The sequence below is a fragment of the Uranotaenia lowii genome, chromosome 2 (assembly GCF_029784155.1).
Source record: "Uranotaenia lowii strain MFRU-FL chromosome 2, ASM2978415v1, whole genome shotgun sequence".
NCBI classification, from domain to species: Eukaryota; Metazoa; Arthropoda; class Insecta; order Diptera; family Culicidae; genus Uranotaenia; species Uranotaenia lowii.
Genome location: NC_073692.1, coordinates 251,064,237 through 251,086,629, shown reverse-complemented (window position 1 = coordinate 251,086,629; position 22,393 = coordinate 251,064,237). Strand labels below are relative to the sequence as shown.

The window sequence follows — 22,393 nt, the reverse complement described above, 5'->3', positions numbered from 1 at the left end:
TTGAAGCCATCTTGAAAAAGATTCGATATTCCAGATGGATCCCAGACTCCCCGAAATGGCTACTCGCGAAAGGGCGCATAAAAGAAGCTAAAGCGTTTCTTCTGGATGCAACTGAGGTCAATCAAAATCAGCGCGATGTACCAGAAGACTTTGACCAACTGTTAAAGGATGTCTCTGTTTCGCTCCAATCGGAACAGGCTCCGGATCCGTGGTGGTCCATTTGGAAAGAAAAATCAGCCGTTAAGAATTTGATTTGCGTTCATTTGGCGTGGTCAATTTTTATTGTAGTGTACTATGGGATGCTTCTGAATATACGCGCTTTTGGTCGAGATCATCTTCAAATCAACACGGTGATAGCAGGTAACATATTTTCGCTGCTACTCTTGCATGTGTACATTTCTGGCAACACTGTGTTCTGATACTAAACTGTTCATATAAAAGGTTTCAAACAAGGTCCATCTTTTTCTAAGACCTATGAAAACTAGCCACAATTTTACCGTTTTTTTAGATAACTTGCCTAAGCCTACCCTACTAAGCCTACCCTTTTTCTTTTATTATATTTAACTTTTTTTTCATATGTAAATCTAAACATCTTTCCGTCATCAATAAAGTTTGGTGAAACCTACAGTGATCCCAGAAATGTTTACAAATATATTCACATAAGAAACATTACTATATACTCATTGTTTTCGCGCAATATCAGGTGCTTCCGAAATTCTTGGAACCTTCTTAGGATTCTATCTCATAATGAACACAACGAAAAAGTGGTTCCTCACCGGCCTTCTCAACATCATAGGCGGTCTAATCGCATACCTTGCCTGGACGATTCCACCGGAGAGTAAGTTGAACTAGCGTTTAAAAATTACTAGCAATAGAACTGATAAACATTTTCTTAAAGCTCGATGTCTCCTCAAATGTGTTTTTCTGCCAAATTATTCCTTTTCTGAAAGTTTACATAAAATATGATAAATCGTAACATAAAGTTATTGACAAATTTCGGCATTATCGTGGATAAAATTTGGACGGTTGTTGATCTGTGAGAATTATTCTTGCTAAATTCTGTAAAATCACATTTGAGTAAATATACTAATATAACAAAACATTTAGCATATTCTTAGTGCTTCCGCTTTTGAATTATTTTGCGTGTAAATAAATTCTATTAGGATATATTGACAGTTCTACACGAACACCACTTTAACAGAAGGCCTCAGCCCTAACCTCAAACCATGGGAGAACAGAATCGATTTTTGAGAAGGGCGCACGATAAACGCGATTTTCCGGTACTAAAATCGACAAATTCGTCCTGTGGAAAAGTGATACACAGATGTTCGTGTTTTGTTTTTTTTTTTGGTGTTTAGGGCTGCCAAGTGCATTGATATTTGGAAAACTATGATTATGCAATTAAAAGCATTGTTATTGAAAAACCTTTTCATGAGTACTGAGAATTTGCAACTTTCCCGTTGATTTATATTAGAATGTGAAATTAAACGCATCATTTATCTGAACGAAAGAACCTTACTGTATCGCACACTTAAGCGAAGAAGCGAATAATGTGGATTTGTTTAAAATAGTCAAAGCATGCAGGCGATTATTTTCAAATTCAACAAAGACGGGGCTTTCACTTAAGCTTTTTGTAACAGTGAATGATTTTGCATTCGTTTAGAAGTTAGAAACAACTCTTTTTTAATCTACCGAGCAGTACATGAAAATATATTTCAGATGTTTTTCATTCACCTTGAACATTCATTAGCAAAAGAAAGCTTATCTTCATCCATTTGTGGACGCCCCGTTATGAATTCAAACGTTTAGCTGTTGATAATTAAAAAAAATAATCAATTCAGAAATATTATAATTAGTTTATTTATTTTTTATTTACATAGTATTCCGTCTCACGACATAACTTGACGAACATAATTCCTAAAATTTACTCGGTTCATAGCAACCGTTCTCCAATTTCTCGGGCACCCCACGTTCGCCAGATCACGCTCCACTTGGTCTAACCACCTCGCTCGTTGCGCCCCCGCTCGTCTTGTTCCTACCGGATTCGTACACCCAAAATAATTTTCACTTAAAAAATAAGTGACATCTGTAGTGAATTCTCGCCATACGTAATTTCATTTGAATTTTAAGTGATGGGTCAAGTGAATTCATTGAGGTGACCGGTCAAGTGAATTACACTATGACGTTCGAGTGAAATTTATCTGAATTTCTAAGTAAGTTTCTAGTTGATTATAAATAAAAGAACATTTATAGAACACCACTTCAATTTCAAATACTTATACATTACGCTTTCGCCATCAATTTATTGATTGGAAAATTCCATCATGATCCCAAGGTAGATCGGTTACTGCGGATAGTGCGACTTCTAAATCTTCCCTGCTGCAAACCAGAAAATCTGTCCAGTTCAATCCACAAGCTGAAACATAATAACACCTTTAAATAAGTTTTTCTTACATCACATTTAACACAAACTACCGCCAAAATCGCCTAGTAAAGAATTGGGAAAATCCAAATCCAGCATAAGCTTTAAACGCTGCTGTTTAGAATTTGCCATTTTGAACTCTGAAAATAAACACAATTACAACCCGACATTCACTTGAAATTCAAGTGATGGGGTAGTGAATATTTTTTCTCACTTCAAATTCAAGTGACGACTGAAGTGAATGTGGATGAATTCACTTGAAATTTAAGTGACTGCCAAGTGAAATGTATATGTCGCCCTTGAATGGAAGAAAATCACTGGATCCTTTCTTTTAAGTGAAAAATCATGTGTATTTTAAGAGTGAATTTGGGTTCAGTGTAGCGAACACCTGTTTTGCAGGACAGTCGTCCGGCATTCTCGCAACATGTCTCTCCCAGCGTATCCGGCCAGCCTTCACCACCTTCTGGATACTGGGTTCGCCGTAGAGGCGCGCGAGCTCGTGGTTCATCCTTCGCCTCCACACTCCGTTCTCCTGTACGCCGCCAAAGATGGTTCTTAACACTCGTCGCTCGAATACTCCGAGTGTACGCAGGTCCTCCTCGAGCAATATCCATGTCTCGTGCCCGTAGAGAACAACCGGTCTAATGAGCGTCATATACAGGTTACACTTCGTGCGAGGGCTAAGTCTTCTCGATCGCAGTTGCTTGTGGAGTCCATAGTAGGCACGACTTCCGCTGATAATTCGCCTCCGGATCTCACGGCTGGTGTCATTGTCTGCGGTCACCAGTGAGCCGAGATAGACAAAGTCTTCGACTATCTCCAGCTCGTCGCCGTCGATCGTGACCTTGTTATTACTGGACAAGCGGGTTCGGTCGGTCTCTGATCCGCAGGCCAGCATGTACTTCGTCTTGGACGTATTAATCATCAACCCAATCCTTCCTGCTTCGCGTTTCAGTTTGCGGTAGATCTCCTCCACCGCCGCAGATGATCTGCCGACTATATCAATGTCATCGGCAAAGCAGATAAGTTGACTGGATCTGTTGAAAATCGTGCCCCGCATTTCGCCCACCGCTCGTCGAATAACACCTTCTAGCGCCACGTTGAACATCATGCAGGATAGACCATCACCTTGTCGAAGCCCCCTGCGCGATTCGAATGAACTCGACAATTCACCCGAAATCCGCACACAGCACTGCGTTCCATCCATCGTCGCCTTGATCAGTCTGATCAGCTTCCCGGAAAAGCCGTTTTCGTCCATGATTTTCCATAGCTCGTTACGGTCGATCGTGTCGTATGCGGCTTTGAAGTCGATGAATAGATGATGCGTAGGGACTTGGTGTTCACGGCATTTTTGGAGGATTTGCCGCAATGTGAATATCTGGTCCGTCGTAGACCGTCCCTCCATGAAGCCGGCCTGATGACTTCCCACGAATCTGTTTGCTTGTGGCGTTAGGCGGCGGAGTAGGATTCGGGACAACACTTTGTAGGCGGCATTGAGGACAGTGATCGCTCGGTAGTCCTCACAGTCCAATTTGTCGCCCTTCTTGTAGATGGGGCATATTACCCCCTCCTTCCACTCCTCCGGTAGCTGTTCTATGTCCCAGATCCGGATTATCAACCGATGTAGGCAATCGGCCAACCTGTCCGGGCCCATTTTGATGAGTTCAGCTGCGATGCCATCCTTCCTAGCCGACTTGTTTCTATTCAGCTGGCGAATGGCTTCCTTAACTTCACTCATCGTTGGGAGTGGCTCGTCTTCGTCGTTGGCTACGCCGGCGATGTACCTTCCCCCACCGTCTTGATCTCCTGCATGTGCGCCGTTCAGGTGTTCATCGAAGTGCTGCTTCCACCTTTTGATCACCTCACGATTGTCCGTCAGGATACCCCCGTCCTTATCCCGGCACATTTCGGCTTGCGGCACGAAGCCTTTGCGGGATGCGTTGAGTTTCTGATAGAACTTTCGTGTTTCTTGGGAACGATGCAGCTGCTCCAGCTCCTGGAGCTCCTCCTCCTCCAGGCGGCGCTTTTTCTCCTGGAAAAGTCGGACTCGCTGCCTCTTCCGCTGTCGGTGATTTTCCACATTTCGACGGGTGCCTCTTTGCACTACTGCCGCCCGCGCGGCATTTTCTTCGTCCATCACCCTCCTACACTCCTCGTCGAACCAGTCGTTCCGTCGAGATCGCTCCACATAACCGATGACGTTCTCCGCAGCACTCTTGATGGCTGTTTTGATGGTATCCCAACAGTCCTCGAGAGGGGCTTCGTCAAGCTCGCCCTCTGCCGGCAGCGCTGCTTCGACCGATTGCGCGTAGTCTGCCGCGACCTCAGGTTGCTTCAGTCGCGCGATGTTTAACCGAGGCGGGCGCCGGTTTCGCTTGTTGTTCACTACGGAGAGTTTTGGGCGCATCTTCACCATCACCAGATAATGGTCCGACTCGATGTTGGCGCCCCGACAGGATCTGACGTCGATGATGTCCGAAAAGTGCCGGCTGTCGATCAAAACGTGGTCGATCTGTGATTGCGTTTGGTACGGTGATCTCCATAATTAGTTTAAAACAAGCAAATACTGATTTTAGTAACGCACCTAGCATCACTGGTGAGGCCGCCAGCAAATCAAAATTAGAGGTTATGGCTGAGGCCAATTTTTCGTCAATACTATCGTCCGTATATACCCTTATATGAAGGATTGTTTTATCTCACAGTTACAGGAAATAAACGGGTCGTTCTCCTCATGCTGACAGCGATGGTGTCGAAGGTAACAATATCTTCTTGCCTGGCGATTTTGACAACGTGCACCACTGAAGTAGTGAGTGATTGCAAGAAAAAAGGAGCAGCATATTCTTCGATATGTTGGGCGAGGGTAAATATGAAATTTCGTACATTATTTAAAAAAATCGTTCTGTGTGTTCATTATTTAAAAAAATCGTTCTCATTTTTATTCTGAAATCATGCTTTTAGCAAAACGTGGACTAAGTTAATGAGCATTTTCGTCGCCAAGTAACCATAAAATCTTTTCATAACATCATCATCGTCTTACAAAGGCAAGCACATCTTGCATTGGCTGATACACGTATTGCGATAGGTATGGTAGATTGTTTTATGTATATAAATTCTACTTCGAAGATAGGATTGATAAAAAACAACGTACATATAGTAAAATATTATAGTGTATATAATTAATAGAGTTTTTTTTAATGTGTTTAATATGAAGTAATATAAAGTAATTAACCCTAACCTGTGCAACTTTTCTCACCGTTAGAGTTCCCAACTTAGAATTTAATCTCGCCGCAATTCCATTAAAATATTATAATCAAATTTCAATTTCGGAAATCTCGTAACTTTTGGAGGTGTATGACCATAGATCGAACTACCAAGAGAACTACTCGTATAGTTTACAGTTTTATTAAGACTAACTATTCCTTTAACTGATCGTTTCTTGTATAGCTAAATTTAGAAGTTACTATGGTAATTCCAGTTGTTTATTATTTTCCAGATTGCTCAGTTTTCCATCGTTATCTCCAACAGTAACATGAATATGAATCTTAAATGATTTTCAGACCACATTCAGCTACAATTATTTCTTTTTACTTTTCCAAAGTCAAGGGAAAAAATCGAAAACATATACTTCGGAAAAAAATGTAGATCAGCAATAAGAAATATTTATTACACTTAGTGTCTAAGTAAGTTGAAGTTAGAAGCTTTCCAAAGTAGCAATTTTAATTTTATCCCAGCTCGCACAACTACATTGAACCTTATTGTTTAAAAGCTATAGCGCATTCTCTGCTTTAGCCTGAATATACGTCTCGTGCTGTAACGTGCTTGAAACGAGGCAACTTTTGCAATGCCGGAAAATACTTATGTGATATCAAGTCCTGATACCTCATTCGTTTCACATCACTCGCCACAAGCGGTCGCGTTTCTCGTTCTCCTTCTAGTGAATCGCGTAGCAATATAGTGTTGTGGAATTCTTACCCCTTGAAATCCGGTCGTTAATCCCGTCAGGGTAATCGTTTCTCGTTACCTGCGTTCCGTGTCCGGGGAACAGCAGTAGTTAGTAGTGCCAAAAGAATATAGTGAATCAGTGCCACAGTCACCAGTTGCCGATAAAAATCATCTTCCAGCAGCAGACAAAAGCCGATCTGCTGTATAGTAGTAGGCATCAAGGTCAACACAAAAGACCATATTGTTGACTTGGCTGGCAGTCGTTTGGGATAGGGTGTATCCTATAAATATATTTTGGTTTAAGTTTTTATTTACTTATTTATTTTTTCTCTTTGTGTTTTTTGTTTTCTTTTTCTTAATTTATTATCATTATTATCATCCTTCATTTAAAGGTTTAGCTCTCCACTCTCGCCCGTTATGTCCGAAAGCAACCGGCTAACGGAGAACGGCGACGAGGCCGGTCATCACCCCCCATTTAGAGAAGAGACGTCTTCTCCTTCTCCTAATGCTCATCCTATGTATCTTTCGGATACGGAAGATTCTCCGTCCCCCGCTCCCCATCCGATTGATAAACCTGTTATTCCACCAATTTTTTTTTTCGGTAATACTATCACCCCAAGGAACAAAACTACCCCATCAAGCTCAAACTCTAACGCACCCATGGAAAATAGTTCTACGTTACCGAATTCTACCCCTCGTCGTCGGGTTTACCAATCTCAATCGACGGGACCCTGGGTGGTCTACATCCGGCCCAAACCGAATGGGAAATCACTTAACGTGATTTCAATCTCCCGAACCCTCGACCGATCGTACCCTTCCATAATCAACTACCAGTCGATGAGTCGGAACAAGATGCGCGTTGTCGCTGGTAGTCTGAAGGAAGCAAACGCCATTGCTTGTGACGAGAGGTTTACGATCGAGTACCGCGTTTACGTTCCCGCTCGTGACGTGGAAATCGACGGAGTGGTAACCGAAGAGGGTTTGACCGTTGATGACCTAATGGAATCAGGGGTTGGCCGATTCAAGGATCCTGCTCTTCCAACGGTCAAGGTGTTGGACGCGCGTCAACTAAAATCAGCATCAGGCGAGGGGGAAAAACGGGAGTTTTCCCTGTCGAACTCTTTTCGGGTTACTTTTTCCGGCACTGCACTTCCTGATTACGTTGCGATCGGGAAGGTTCGTCTACCTGTGAGACTTTATGTGCCTTCGGTCATGTTCTGCCAGAATTGCAAGCAGTTGGATCATACGGCCGCCTACTGCTGCAATCAGGCACGCTGCTCTAAGTGCGGGGAGAAGCATGAGGAAGCTTCGTGTACAATACAAGCAGCAAGCAGGTGCTTGTATTGCACTGGTGAAGCCTCTCATGCTCTCTCGGCGTGTCCGAAGTACATATCGCGCCGGGAAAAAATCAAGACTTCTTTGAAAAATCGTGTAAAAATGTCCTATAGAGACATGGTTCTGAAGTCTTTGCCAATCGTCTCAGAGAACCAGTTTGACCTTCTAAGTGACTTTGAATCCGAAGGGGAGGATCCATGTGAAGGAACATCAACTGGGCCATTTTCAAAAAATAATGTTTCACAGGCTCCAAAAAGGAAACGCATCACTAAGACACACACCAGATTAGCTGCCAGCAAAGTTAAAATTAACAGAAATCCTCAAAGTGGAAATAGTAATTGTGCCCCTCCTATTCAGAGTCCTCCGGGTTTTAATCCTTCCCCGAAGGACTTCCCTCCACTTTCTGGGAAGTCAAAACCCCAGGCTTCCCTTCAGACTTCAGGCCCATCAGTAGTTAACAGGAATGCAACAATTCCCAGAGAAACTGCATCTGATTCATCGTCGAATGGTTTTCCCAGCTTTTCGGCAGATGGTAAGATGAAATTCTCGGAAATCGTTGCATTCATCTTGGACTTTTTCAGCGTACCTGCAGGATGGAGGACTATGATCAATATTTTTGTACCCCTTTTGAGAGAAATTTTAAAAAAGAAAGCTCTCACCATGACCCTCATTTCAGAAACAATTTCTCTTGATGGCTAATTCATTCAATGAGGGAAGAGAAATTGTTTCTGTATTACAATGGAACTGCAGAAGTATTTTACCAAAATTAGACTCTTTTCAAGCTTTGGTACACAATTTGAATTGTGATGTATTCGCCTTATGCGAAACTTGGCTTTCTCCTAACTTAGATTTTAACTTCCACAGCCACAACATTATTCGCCTGGACCGTGATGGGCAAAGAGGGGGTGGTGTTCTTTTGGGGATCAGGAAATGCCACTCTTTCTATCGTATTCCACTACAACCATCTCCGGGTATTGAAGTCGTTAGTTGCCAAGCTAGAATAAAAGGTCAAGACCTTTGTCTAGCCTCGGTTTATATTCCGCCATCTTCAAGCGTTAGCCGGAACCAATTGGCGAATATTATTTCACTTCTCCCAGAACCCCGGCTAGTTCTAGGAGATTTTAACTCCCATGGCGTGGGCTGGGGTAGCTCACGTGATGATGAACGTGCTAACATTATTTATGAGCTGTGCGACGACTTCAACATGACTGTCTTAAACAATGGGGAAGTGACTCGAATTAATGGATCCCAATCACAGCATAGTATTTTAGACCTTTCTCTAGCTTCTTCCTCTCTGAGCTTGGATTGTATGTGGAAGGTAATCCAAGACCCTCAGGGAAGCGATCATTTGCCTATCCATATTTCTATCGCCAGTGGTCGTAGTCCACCCGAAGAAATCAATATTCCTTATGACCTCACAAGGAATATAGATTGGAAAAAGTATGCATCGGATGTCATTGAAGCCATCGACTCAACAGATGAACTGTCTCCGGAGGCAGAGTACAGTTTTATTTCTGGAACAATTGTCGACTGTGCAATCGGAGCACAGGTCAGACGGAATGAAAGCTCGACAATACAGAAACGGCCTCCCACTCCGTGGTGGGATGGAGATTGCTCACGCGCGCGAGGTGAAAAGTGCAAGGCGTTTGTTGAGTTTCGCAGAACCGGATTGCCAGAGAAGTTCCAACGTTACTTGGCCTTGGAACGCAAGTTCAAGAACTTGATCAGAGGCAAGAAACGGGGGTACTGGCGGCGATTCGTGGATGGGTTATCTCGAGAAACGTCTTTGCACACGCTTTGGAGAACGGCACGAAACATGCGAAATCACACTCCTTCGAACGAAACTGAAGAAAGTTCAAGTCGATGGCTGATACAGTTCGCGAAAAAGGTCTGCCCGGACGCAGCACCAGCTCAGAAACACTATCGAGATACAGAGAATAGTTCCGAAACGGAGGATCAATTCTCGATGGTCGAACTTTCACTTGCGCTCTGGTCTTGCAACAATTCAGCTCCCGGACTGGACAGAATCAAATTCAACTTGTTGAAGAATCTGCCAGATACCGCTAAGAAACGCTTGTTGAATTTATTCAATAAGTGTTTGGAGCTGAACATTGTTCCGCATGACTGGAGACAAGTGAAAGTCATCGCCATCCAAAAACCGGGAAAACCAGTTTCTGATTACAACTCGTATAGGCCGATAGCAATGCTCTCGTGTCTCCGGAAATTGCTCGAAAAAATGATTCTCTTTCGGCTGGATAAATGGGTTGAATCAAACAATCTGTTGTCAAGTACACAATTTGGATTCCGTAGAGGCAAGGGTACGAACGACTGTCTAGCATTACTTTCATCAGACATTCAATTGGCGTTTGCCCAAAAAGAGCAGATGGGGGCAGTATTTCTGGACATCAAAGGGGCATTCGATTCGGTGTCCATAGAAGTGCTATCTAGTAATCTTAACTCTTGCGGACTTTCACCAATTTTGAACAATTTTCTATATAACCTGTTGTCTGAAAAAATCATGCATTTTAGCCATGGAGAAACCAAAGTTGAACGAATTAGTTACATGGGTCTACCCCAAGGCTCATGTTTAAGCCCCCTGCTATACAACTTTTATGTCCGAGAAATCGATGCTTGTATGGCACAAAATTGCACGCTAAGACAGCTTGCGGATGACTGTGTTGTTCATATCACAGGTAAAACAGACACTCAAATAAAACCTCCTTTGCAAGAAACTCTAAATAACTTATCACATTGGGCCAGGAATCTAGGTATCGAGTTTTCGCCTAGTAAAACCGAGTTAGTAGTTTTTTCAAGGAAGCATTCCCCTCCTCAAATAGAGCTCCTTATGATGGGTAGAACTCTAACTCAATCTCTTAGTTTTAAATATTTGGGTGTCTGGTTCGACTCTAAATGCCTCTGGGGAAAACATATTAGGTACTTGACACAAAAATGCCAAAAGAGAATCAATTTTCTTCGAACGATTACTGGAACCTGGTGGGGTGCTCATCCACAGGACCTCATCAGGTTATACCAAACAACGATACTGTCGGTCATAGAATACGGAAGCTTTTGCTTTGGGTCAGCCGCGGATACCCACTTGATTAAACTAGAACGAATACAGTATCGTTGTTTGCGTATTGCCATGGGTAGTATGCAGTCGACACATACGATGTGTCTCGAAGTACTGGCGGGAATAATGCCGTTGAAAAATCGGTTCTTCGATTTATCGCTACGTTTCCTAATTCGAAGTGAAACTATGAATCCTTTGGTGATAGAAAATTTGGAAAGGCTTATGAATATTAATCCGCAAGTAAAATATGTAAATAATTATAAAACTTTAAGTCAATTAGAAATAAATCCTTCTTTATTAAATTCGGACACGAGTCACTTTTACCCGATTAGCAGTTCCTTGATAAAATTCGATCTGTCCATGACCGCTGACATCCGTGGAATACCAGATCATGTCCGACCCAACATCATTCCTTCAATCTTTGCTTCAAAAGTACGTGAAATTGATCCTATGAAAATGTTCTTTACTGATGGTTCTAGAATCGACAACGCGACTGGCTTCGCAGTGTACAACGAGGGCTTTGAAGCTTCGTTCAAGCTTCGAGAGCCATGCTCCATTTACACTGCTGAGCTAGCCGCTATTTACTGCACCTTGGAACACATTCGCACACTGCCCGTAGACCACTATTTCATCTATTCGGATAGTCTCAGCTCCGTTGAGGCGATTCGATCGATGAAACTGATGAAGCGCTCTTCCCATTTTTTGCTGGAAATTTCAGGGATATTGGGCGCTTTGATCGAAAATTCGTATAGGATTACCTTAGCTTGGATCCCGTCTCATTGTCTTATACAAGGCAATGAGAAGGCGGACTCATTGGCTAAGGTGGGCGCGTTACGAGGTGAAATCTTTGAGAGGATAATAACTTACAATGAATATTTTTCAATACCTCGCACTTTAGCGATTAACGCTTGGCAGTCTAGCTGGGATAATGGCACAAAGGGACGTTGGCTCCATACGATTATCCCTAAGGTTCCGACGAAGGCATGGTTCAAGCATTTTAACTTGAGTCGCGACTTCATTCGCGTGATTTCTCGGCTCATGTCAAGTCACTGCCGGCTTGACGCGCACTTGTTTCGTATTAATCTCGCTGCAACCAATGTTTGCGTTTGTGGGGATGGCTACCACGACATCGATCATGTTGTATGGACGTGTGAAAGGTATGATCAAACGAGGGCTTGGCTACTGGATACCCTTAGGGCCCGAGGTAGATTACCTGGTGTTCCAATTCGAGACATTTTGGCAAACTTAGATTTTGGATATTTGTTCCCAATTTACAAATATCTCAAGCTGTCTGACTCGGTCGTTTAGTCCGCTTACCCACGTAAACTCTCCCCTTGTGTGTTCTCCATTTAATGTCTGTTTTGTTTATTTATTAGTACCACCTCTCATCCAACGGGTTCGACACATTCATGAAGAAGGCTGGCCAGAAGATCGGAAACCGATACCAAACCGTAGCTACCGAAACCACAGCTACAGGAGGCCACCACCGGACCCTAATGGAACACTGATATCGAAGAATAAACCCTACAAACCCCTTCCTTTTCCCTTATTAAAATTTTGTTTTTTTTTTAACTGTTGAGTCGCCGCGACTATTACGGCCCCCCTCCCTACTAACCAGTGATACAAAGACCCTCGGCACATTTAAACTTTGTAAAAGTAAAAGGCCTTTAATAAACTAGTTGTAAATAAAAAAAAAAAAAAAAAAAAAAAGTCCTGATACCTGCAGATAACGCTTTTAGTTCAAAGCAATCGAAAGATTTTTAACTCAACAACGGTTTTAGTTTTTTATAGTACTGATTTTCGAAGCTGTTTTTTCGACAGAAAAATCAGGCCAAATTTCCTAACGAAAAACTAAAAATTTTAATATGGAATTGCAAAATAAATTTTTTTTGTTTCGATTATAGTCGTTTTAACATCTTTATGTCATTCACGACTTATATCAACGATGCAGTTGGCGGACAGTCATTGAAAAACTTATCCGGTACAACTGTGATCGAATTTCTAACTTGCCGACTGAGCTATATCACAATCCCCGTTGCAAAACAAAGCTCTTGTAAACTCTCGTAACTGTGTTAAAACACATTAACATTAACACATACATAATTGATGTATTATTCAAGCTTTAACAGAAAAACACTGTTTTAGAAAACACGAAAAATAAACTTTTTCATGCATTTCTGAAAGTTTCTACAAAACAGTGATACATCTATCATACACAGGGATGCCAGGTGTTGAGGATAAAAAATCTGGGCAATTTTGAAAAAAAAGTCTGGGAGTGTCTGTGCATAAGGAAGATCATAAATTTGGCAGAGCGTTTGAACGGGGGGGGGGGGGAGGGGGGTTGTTTTGATGTGGGTTATTTTCAAGTTGAGAAATGAATAACAAACACTGTTTTCTACCACGTACCATGTCGATCTTATTTAAAAAAAAAAGTGTTTAATGATAATTGGTCAAATATCAATGGATACAAGCGACATTTCAGTCTAATCTGGCACTTACGAATCAAATCCTATACACGAATATTGATTTTATCACTCAATTTTGAAACTCTTTAAAATCTGGGCACTCTCAGCAAAAATCTGGTCAAAATCTGTGTCTGACCAATATCTGGAAGAAGGGTCAAAAGTCTTGGTTTTACAGACAAATCTGGGCACCTGGCAACCCAGATCATACATTATGTAGCATTATAATTAAGTTTGTCTAGCTATTTTGTTTTGAGCGTGTAGTGAGTGAGTCAAAAACCTACCAAAGATTGAGTGTTTAGAAGTTAGAGTGTATATGTCAAACGCACACATAAACAACAATCAGCAAATCAAAATAACAGCAACCAAGGAGGACAAATTAATAGTCGGCTCGCCATCGCTGTGAAAATTGTGGTGACTGAAATCGCGCCATTTGTTCGCATCTCGGAGTCGCAGCCAGGACAAACGAAGAGATTTCGGAATCGCGCGGATCATAAGGGAGCGTAAAACGGGTGCTCGTCGATTAGGCCCTAGCGGAGACGAAAATAGAGTCCAGCGATCACCAAGACCTAAGACAGTGCCGGGTTTGAAGAAAGCGACTGAAGAAGAAGATGAAAGAAACCATTCCAGCAGGGCATACGAGCTTTCACAATTGGCTTCATCCGACCGACGGTGGAAGCAGGAATTGGGAACAGGCAACGACCCTTAGTGGATTGCGTAAGACCAGTGCCGGAAAAATAAAAGAGAAAAGAAGGAGCTTCGCAGCCTCAGACAAGGCAAAGGAGTCGTACCCAGACGACCTCGCAGTTACCGGTGGCTATTAGGCCCAGCAGTGCACAACGGCCCCATTGGGGTCGTTTTTGGAGAACTGAATTCTCTTTTTTCGGGACTCGTTTTTGTGCCACTTCTGGCTTTTTCGAGTCTCGTTTTTGAGAACGGAATTCCCGACGCCGTGAGATTCCAACGATTTGGATCCAGCCGGAAGCTGTCTACGGAGGTGCTCCGGGCAGTGGTGCGTGCCCGTGGAGCCGAGCGACCAGCCAGTGTTGCCAGATATTCCTGTGATCATCAGCTGTGATAAACCTGTGTCGTCCGATAGCTGTGATATGACTGTTGTGCGTTTGGGATGTAAAGTTTGTGAATGGTAGGAAACGGGCCCGTGAGTAATAATGTTAAGCTAGCGTAGGTTTTTAAAATGTCGTATTAGTAAATAATTGTAATTGCTACCGATTTGGGTTTTGAGTGTTTGTGTTTTGGGTAATAGTTAGCCGTGCAGCACACACTGAGAGTCAGTGGTGCTCAACCTGTTTCAATTAATAGACTTCTATAAAACAATTATGAATTTCAATAAAGCCAAATGACTTGAAGTAATCTGTTGCGCAAATGGATGATTTTTTTATAAAGATTCATGCCTTTTTTACCGACTTATTTCATATTGGTTCTAGTTAAGTTATTACATTTGCGCTGCGAAGCTTAACAAATGATTATCGTAAATTACAGTACTCGCTCGTTAATCGAAACTGTTGGGACCGAAGGGTGCGTCCGAATATCAAAAACGTTAAATTACTTTAAGGTGAGAACAAAATACAACCGAATTGGAACTTTGGCAACGACTTTTAGCATGAAAACACGGACACGAATTGGAACTTGGAACGTTTTAACCCTTGCCCAGCCAGGTAAGCTGGCTCAACTTGCTAGAGAAGCTAGCCGCCTCAAGCTAGAGATATTGGGACTGAGCGAAGTCCGTTGGCCTAACACTGGAGAACACAAGACACAGTCTGGGCAAGTACTGCTTTACTCTGGCATACGAGGAGAACATGCTACTCGGGAACGAGGAGTTGGTTTCCTATTAAGCCCGCAGGCCCATGCGGCCCTTATAAGATGGGAACCGATCAACGAAAGAATAATCGTAGCCAGATTCAGAACACGGGTTAGAAACCTTACAATGGTCCAGTGTTATGCGCCAACTGACGTTGCCGATTTGCAGGAGAAAGAGCAGATTTACAGTCAATTGAACAGCGTGGTTGAGAGAATTCCGAAGGGTGACATTCAAATCCACTTAGCTGACTTCAAGGCAAAGATTGGATCCGATAATCAGGACTTTGAGCGCATCATGGGGCGCCATGGCTTAGGACAGATGAGCCTTATATAATTTTATTTATTCGACGTTTTCTCGAAAAATATTACACTTATCGGACGCCGCCTAGCGTCGTTGGTTTAAAATTTACTAAGGGATTCAAATTTTGGTGGCTCGGGTATTTAATCAAGTGTTTGAAGCCCTTAATCTAATTCAAATTTCCCAAAAAACCGAGGTAAGAAGCTCACCAATTTCAGTTAAGGCTTTTCCTGGAGGCCTGAACGTCTTGTAAAAAAAAGGTGGGGTGCCAACACCACTATAACGTGGTTAGGTTGAAATTCGCCTTCGTTTTTTTATCTATTCTTCCTTTTCTACCTCAGAAAACCACCTCTTACAACTACACAACAGAGGATTGCTTCAACTAACGATCATTTAATTTCAGCACCATTACATACCCATAAACTACAGACACCATACACAGCCAGCTTTGTATTAACGACGACGTTTTTTTTCAGATATGGTTACTTTGCGCACCTTTCCTCGGAGCTACAATCATTTTCGGTCAACTGATCCCACAAACTGTATTTGCTTCGCTAACGATACTGGGAGGAATAATCGTTGGAAGCATTCACAGTCCCCGGACACATCCAAATGCAAAGAAAAACTCAATCTATCCAGAAACTATTGTTCCTGACACTGTGTGGTCGATAAAGGTACCAAAGACTTCATGATTTTGAATAGGATTAGGCTAAAGACTCTGAAGAGAATTGGCAACGAGTTACCTCTATTATGTGCTAAGTACTAAGTTTATGGTTGTGACTCTTACTACAGTTGACGTAAAATGTTTATAGCAGTATTCTTGTCAATAAAACTATTTCTATTAATTTTAAAGTATAACTAAGAGTTTATTTTGGGACGATTGTCATTGAAAGATTTTACTACATTGTGTACGGACTTGCGCATATCGATGACCACTTCTTTAACTAAGTTTTTGAAGAAAGCATCGTGCGGTTTTTCACTATAACGTTCAAAGAAATCCAAAGAATCTTGAAGCTTCAACGTAAGGTCGTAATTTTTCTGTATTTGATTCAAAATTTGTTCTTCAGTAGGTGTGGAGAGTGATTCTGCTGACAGCCATTCTTTTATTTTTATCTGAAAAAGGAACGTTTTAGTATCCAATGTTTGAAACTAACAGATCAAATTACCTGAAAATGTTTAATAATGGCCAGAATATTCACTAATGAGTTAAGAAGCTTAAAAACATCTTCTTTGTATTCACACTCTTCCATTGAAGTGTATCGCAAAACCATCGCATGGATCTGAAAAAAAAGTTTAAAGAAACTGTCAGTCGTTACTGTGATAACTAAAAAGAAATGACTGCAAATTTAGAATCGATTGCGATTGCGGATGATATTATGATTTATCCTATGAAATCATGAGCGTCTTTTTGTTTTTCTTCGAGCTTGTAGATACACCAACGAGAACAATGTGCAGGCAAAGCCATGTAATCTTTGAACAATTGGTGGCAACAACACGCTTGATTTTACGCAAATGAACCAAAATTAAAAAAAAAACAAGAATTGATTCACCGGACTCTACACTTAGGCAAATTATTATTACGATATGAATAAAATCGTCTTATCAACTGCTTTTAAGACTTAAGAGTGCAAACATATTGTTCATAAGAGTCAGCGTTCAAGCTTTCAAATAATCCAATCCGATCAGCAATAACTTTAACAAAGTTGTGGTCAAATCTAATTTGCCTTTTTTTTAACGGTCAAACTATTTGGTGAAAATTGTCAGAAAATGTTAAAACTTTAGCTAAAGGTTAGTCTTCTGTTATAATCCTATTTCGAATATGATTCTTGATCATCGTGGATCGATGATGGTTAAATGTCAAATGATTATTAGAACAGAATAAAACCTCTTTGGAGATAAAGTCTCGATCTTTCTGATCTGTGACTCCAAGCAAAACACACGCGTTTTCATTTCGTTTTATCTTCGAAAATAGTTCAACAAAATATCCATACAGCAAGTTTAGCTCAAGAACATACAAAGAAGGTTTTGCTCACGTTCTTTGGAATGAGATCTAAAGAATTGCAATAGGTATGTCATAAGATGGCTGAGATATGGGCGATCATAATTTTCATGTTTTTGAGGGTGATCTTAAACTTTTGGCGGGTAGTGTATGCTGGAAGAGATCCACGGTACGTGCGTTCCGAAATGGTCATACCATCTACCAGAGCTGCGGCAACACACACGAGTTTGGAACAGCTTTTAGGGAGATGCAAATGCGCGTGATCGGATGGTGGCCGATCGACCCACGAATGTGCCGGTTCTTCAACATCATCATCACCATCACCATCACCTCACCTCGGAAGTACCGGTGACGATTGGATGCAAGGGATTGCAGTGGAGAGAGAATTCTTTGCATTTGGAATGGTAATGATCAAAATTCAACAACTGCTTAACAGTTTGCAACAATTCTCTCTCATTTTAACTTAAACCTTCTAATTCTCTCTAACAAATTGCAACAAATTACGACAAATTCAATCATTGGCTGCAAAATTTGTTCGATCATTGACGATGATTCTACGTTTATCTCAGTTCCCTGATTGGAAGGTTAGGAGCGCACCAGCTGATCAACTAAAACGGCTAAATACTAATTATAGATCTCGCGCCTCTAAACGAATTACCGTACGTAGTACCTTTTTGCAGCATCACTTCCCGCACAAGTACACCTGGAGATCACCGTACCAAACGCAATCACAGTTCGACCACGTTTTGACAGACAGCCGGCACTTTTCGGACATCATCGATGTCAGATCCTGGAGATGCTGCTTTACACAGCGTTTGCGCTTGCGTTTTTTTAAAAGCTCTTGGCCTCACTTAAAGCAAAGCAATATGTTGGAGAAACGTTTTAAATGAGCTTATTTTATTTAAGGATCAACAATGGAAGGGAAACAATTGTACTTGAACGACTAGGAAAACTAAGCTCGACAGGATACTGGAGGATACTGAAATTCATTGACAATTTTTTTTTGGGCAGGATCGAGAATAATCCAGAAATCCAGTAGGAGACCCAAAAACAGCTGGAAATCAAATATTCGACCAAAGTTCATATGGTAAATTGTTTCAGAAATCCTAGAGGGCCCAATATTAAAAATTGGAATAAAAGTGAAGATTATCGATTGCAAGCAGTGAGAGAAATTTGAGAGTTTTTTTCAAGCTCAATTCGAAAATATGAACACATTAATTTTGTATGGTATTACGCATTTTTTAAAGTGACATGGCTCATTTAGTAGAACAAATTATCTTACCATGTCATAACTTGCATGTGTATCAAATTTGAAATAAATCATATAAAAATTAAATGAGTTCTGTCGTTTTTTATGTGAATTTCATATGGAAGCCCCCCGTTTTCTAAGCGATAAAGGTTCTTTTGCAAAATAAATCAATTTCGTGCACTAAATCATGCTCTAAACTCATTTTTATGAAAATCACCTGAAGGTTGATGGAGTTATGTCATATTCTAAGTTGAATTTGTATGGGAGCCCCAATTCTATACAATTTGAGGGTTGTCAAAGTATTAGGGGCCGTTCAAATATTACGTAACGCAATTTTCGAGCATTTTCAATCCCCCCTCCCCCCTACGTAACACATTCGTCTCAAAATTTCTATGCAAAATCCACAAAGCGTAACACACTGCTAAACCCCCCCCCCCCCCTAAAAGCGTTACGTAATATTTGAATGGTCCCTTATATATATACCATTCTTGGGGGAGAATGACATTTGGCATAAAGCCTTTTGGCATAAAGCCATTTGGCATAAAAACCATTTGACATAAAGGTCAATTGGCATAAAAGCCATTTGACATAAAGCCATTTTCAACCGTGTGGTGACTATTTAATTAAACTTGCAAGATTTATTTTTTTAACACAAACATAGAGGATGCAGGGGGCGAGGCGGCCTAAAGCCGCCGAGATGGCCGCCGACCCGCCGTCGGAAGCGGCGGCCTTATTACATTGTTCTAGGTCTACTGGGGCCTCCTAGGTTTATGTGAAAGCTAGGGCTGATCCCTAAGCCGCGCGATAGCGCGAAGGACAATACTTCATGAAAGTTCGAACGAGCAGCGTGAGAAGTCGGTTCCAGCTTAGGTCTAAACGCCTTACATATGGCGGTTTTACAAAAGCCAACACGATGCAAACAAATAAAAAAACAACAGCCTCCTCACGCTGCGCGTTCGAACTTTTATGAAATATTGTCCTTCGCGCTATCTCGCGGCGGAGGGGCCTAAGGGATCACCCTTAGCTTTCACGTAAACCTAGGAGGCCCCAGTAGACCTAGACCAATGCAATAAGGCCGCCGCTTCCGACGGCGGGTCGGCGGCCACCTCGGATTGGGGATTGCATCCTCGATGTTTGCGGCAATGCAGCAAAATTTAAGATAAGAAAACCCGCAACTTGGTCCGAAAATTGAATCTCAACTCAACAGATGAATTTATGCCAAATGGCTTTATGCCAAATGACCTTTATGCCAAATGGCCTTTATGCCAAATGACCTTTATGCCCAATGACTTTCATGCCAAAAGGCATCATGCCAAATGGCTTTATGCCAAATGGCTTTATGCCAAATGGCTTTATGCCAAATGGCTTTATGCCAAATGGCTTTATGCCAAATGTCATACTCCCCATTCTTGGCCGGAAAAACCCTCGAGTAGCACTTTCCACGTCCTTCTGATTAACCGTTCTTAAGTTATGGTGTCACTCAAAACAGGTCTCCATTTTTATATAATAAGATGGTAACTTAAGCTGAGCCTCATGAGCACATAATTCACTTGTTTTAGCCATTGCTTCTTACCTCACTGAAAACTTTTTCCTCACGGTTCAATTCATAGTATAGCTCATCATAACTGCTTGTTGTAGCTAAAAACGTGTCGCCGTACGTAATGAACAAGTTGAAGATATTCACAACCTGTAAAACAGAACGTAAGGAAGTTTATTATTAAAGTTGGGGAAAGATAAGCAGCAAACTACCTGTATAGCTAAGTTGAAAATATTGCACTTTTTTATAAGGTTTTGTTCTTGATAAACGATAAACTTCAGCAAACTTATCAGTGAGGTCCACAGTTCTTTCCAAGGATACAACAGCCTAATTCTGCATCTTTTCTGGTATACAATGATTCTGTGGATTATTCCTATGCATAACAAATACAGCTCCAGAGGAAATTTCTTCATAAGGTGTGACACTATGAATTCTACTAACAAATCTGAAAAAACAAATACTAAAGCTCTTCTGAAATTAAAAAAAATCATTGTCTTAACCAACCCATTAAAGTTGCTGCCAATGGTTGCGGTTTCGTAATTCTATCTGCAGCTATTTTCCTGTGACGCATCTGAGCGCGGTGCAAAAATACTTTAAACGTTAAATTAGAATCATGCATCATCGAATTAGCGTACTGATCCTCTGAGATGCACGTAAGTATTATAAAACAAAGTTTCAAATTTGTCACACTAGATTCATTCTTATGGTCCATCATAACAACAGAGCTACAACAAATGAAATAGTCAACTTTCATAAAATACTCAATCAAATGTGGGATATACTACCAATATTGAAATACCGCAACGAATAAATTAGTTGGATATTGAGTTACTTCCATTAGCGGTGCCGTAGCCAAATCGCCAACAGAATGATGATTGTTTAACGTATTTGATGGCGAAGGCGGAGAACTGGATTCGGCTTGGGTCGTGGCTAACGTGGTAATAAAATTTCTATTCAGGTGTACAGCTTCATAAAAAGCTAGCAACAGAGCGTTGTTTTGTCTGAAAAACAGGATTTCTAATAAGCTCCTTTATATTTATTATGCTATTTCACAAGGCACCTTATATGCTGCATTTTTTCGTCAACTTCGTCGGACAGGAAAATATTACCAACCATTGATGAAAGGGAACTTATCCAAGAATTGTTTTGTATCGAGATAAGATTAACAGTCTGTTGCCGGATAAATTCGAATAGTGTTGCCGAAATTATCTGGCCAAATCTTAAATAAAAAAAAACAATCATTGATTGTTCAACAGTGCAAATATTTCATACTTACCCATGTAGAGCTAATTCGTCATCAAGTAAAGATAGATGTACTACGTATGGATTTGTACCTTCATCTTTTCTGTAGTTTACCTGCAACATAAAATATTAAAATTTATTTTTCAAACACACTGCAATCATGCAAATAAAGAAAGTTAAATGGGCAAATGGATTGTGAATGGAACTTACCAACAAAGTTAATAAAATGACTATATCCTGACCGTGCTCCTGGCGCAATGTTGGATCGCTTAGCAGTTTTTTGAGTGAATCAAACAAATTATTCACCATTATGTATTCCAAAAGAAGATTTTGACTTAAATTATCCATTCCAGTAACAACGGTAAAGAGCAGCTTGATGCAATAAAATCTCGAACAGTCGTCTTCCTCGTTGACTAGCAAATCCTTTATCCTCTCCACAAGCTGTTTGATAACGTTTTCGATACCGGAGATATTGTTTCCAGAAAAAATATTAAACTGTCCTTCCTCGCCAGTTGCAGTGTGTCTTTTGAATAGTGCAAATACTAAAACGCTAAGGGTAATAAGCGCATTGTGAATTCGCTTATTGTTATCGGCATGTAGAACTTCAACGCAATGGTTAAACAACGACAAAATATTATTTTTGGCATTTCCTAATTTAACGGAGTCTAGTTTCAGCAATTCTTGTTCTAAAACTTCTGTGTTGGGTTGTAGGAGAAAAAACTCGTCCCAAAAATTCTGATTATCTTTTCCGGTTTCCTCTCCACGCATCAACAGTTCGTAGATATACACGACTTTCTCTTTCGGTCGTTTTGAACCTGATCCTGATCTTTTCCGAGACGACATTCTTGGATGCTGAAACAGTGATCAATGATTAGCTGAAATGATATCATTAAAACTAATAAAAGAGGATAATTTCACTAAAATGTTAAATTTACATTCTATTTACTTTCTCTGCGAAAAACAACAACAATTACTAACACGTTGTCAAATCGAGTCAAAAATTAAATTTTCACACACTC

The 22,393-nt window shown here is 41.0% G+C and overlaps 2 protein-coding genes across 5 annotated transcripts in view; one reads left to right on the top strand and one right to left on the bottom strand.

The window, feature by feature from the left end:
- Positions 1-16,475, top strand: part of LOC129740957 (organic cation transporter protein) — a 26,518-nt gene extending 10,043 nt beyond the window's left edge. For both annotated transcript variants that reach the window (XM_055732621.1, XM_055732622.1), the window contains exons 9-12: positions 35-360; positions 704-838; positions 5,125-5,282; positions 15,824-16,475. In XM_055732621.1, coding sequence (XP_055588596.1) covers positions 35-360; positions 704-838; positions 5,125-5,282; positions 15,824-16,039 — 835 coding nt within the window. In that variant the 3' untranslated portion in view covers positions 16,040-16,475. The remainder of the gene's footprint in view (positions 1-34; positions 361-703; positions 839-5,124; positions 5,283-15,823) is intronic.
- LOC129740956 (armadillo-like helical domain-containing protein 3) lies at positions 16,165-22,393 on the bottom strand. Of its 3 annotated transcripts, none has more exons than XM_055732620.1 (10): positions 22,310-22,393; positions 21,585-22,226; positions 21,409-21,488; positions 21,193-21,351; positions 20,918-21,133; positions 20,637-20,857; positions 20,345-20,577; positions 20,169-20,282; positions 16,514-16,627; positions 16,165-16,460 (listed from the first exon to the last, which is right to left on the bottom strand). In XM_055732620.1, exons 2-10 carry the CDS (start codon positions 22,215-22,217, stop codon positions 16,206-16,208), a joined length of 2,025 nt encoding a protein of 674 aa, XP_055588595.1. In that variant the 5' UTR covers positions 22,218-22,226; positions 22,310-22,393; the 3' UTR covers positions 16,165-16,205. The 3 variants fall into 3 exon arrangements, with proteins under 3 accessions (XP_055588595.1, XP_055588593.1, XP_055588594.1); XM_055732618.1 differs by having other exon boundaries at positions 21,585-22,249; positions 22,310-22,379; XM_055732619.1 differs by lacking the exon at positions 22,310-22,393 and having other exon boundaries at positions 21,585-22,284.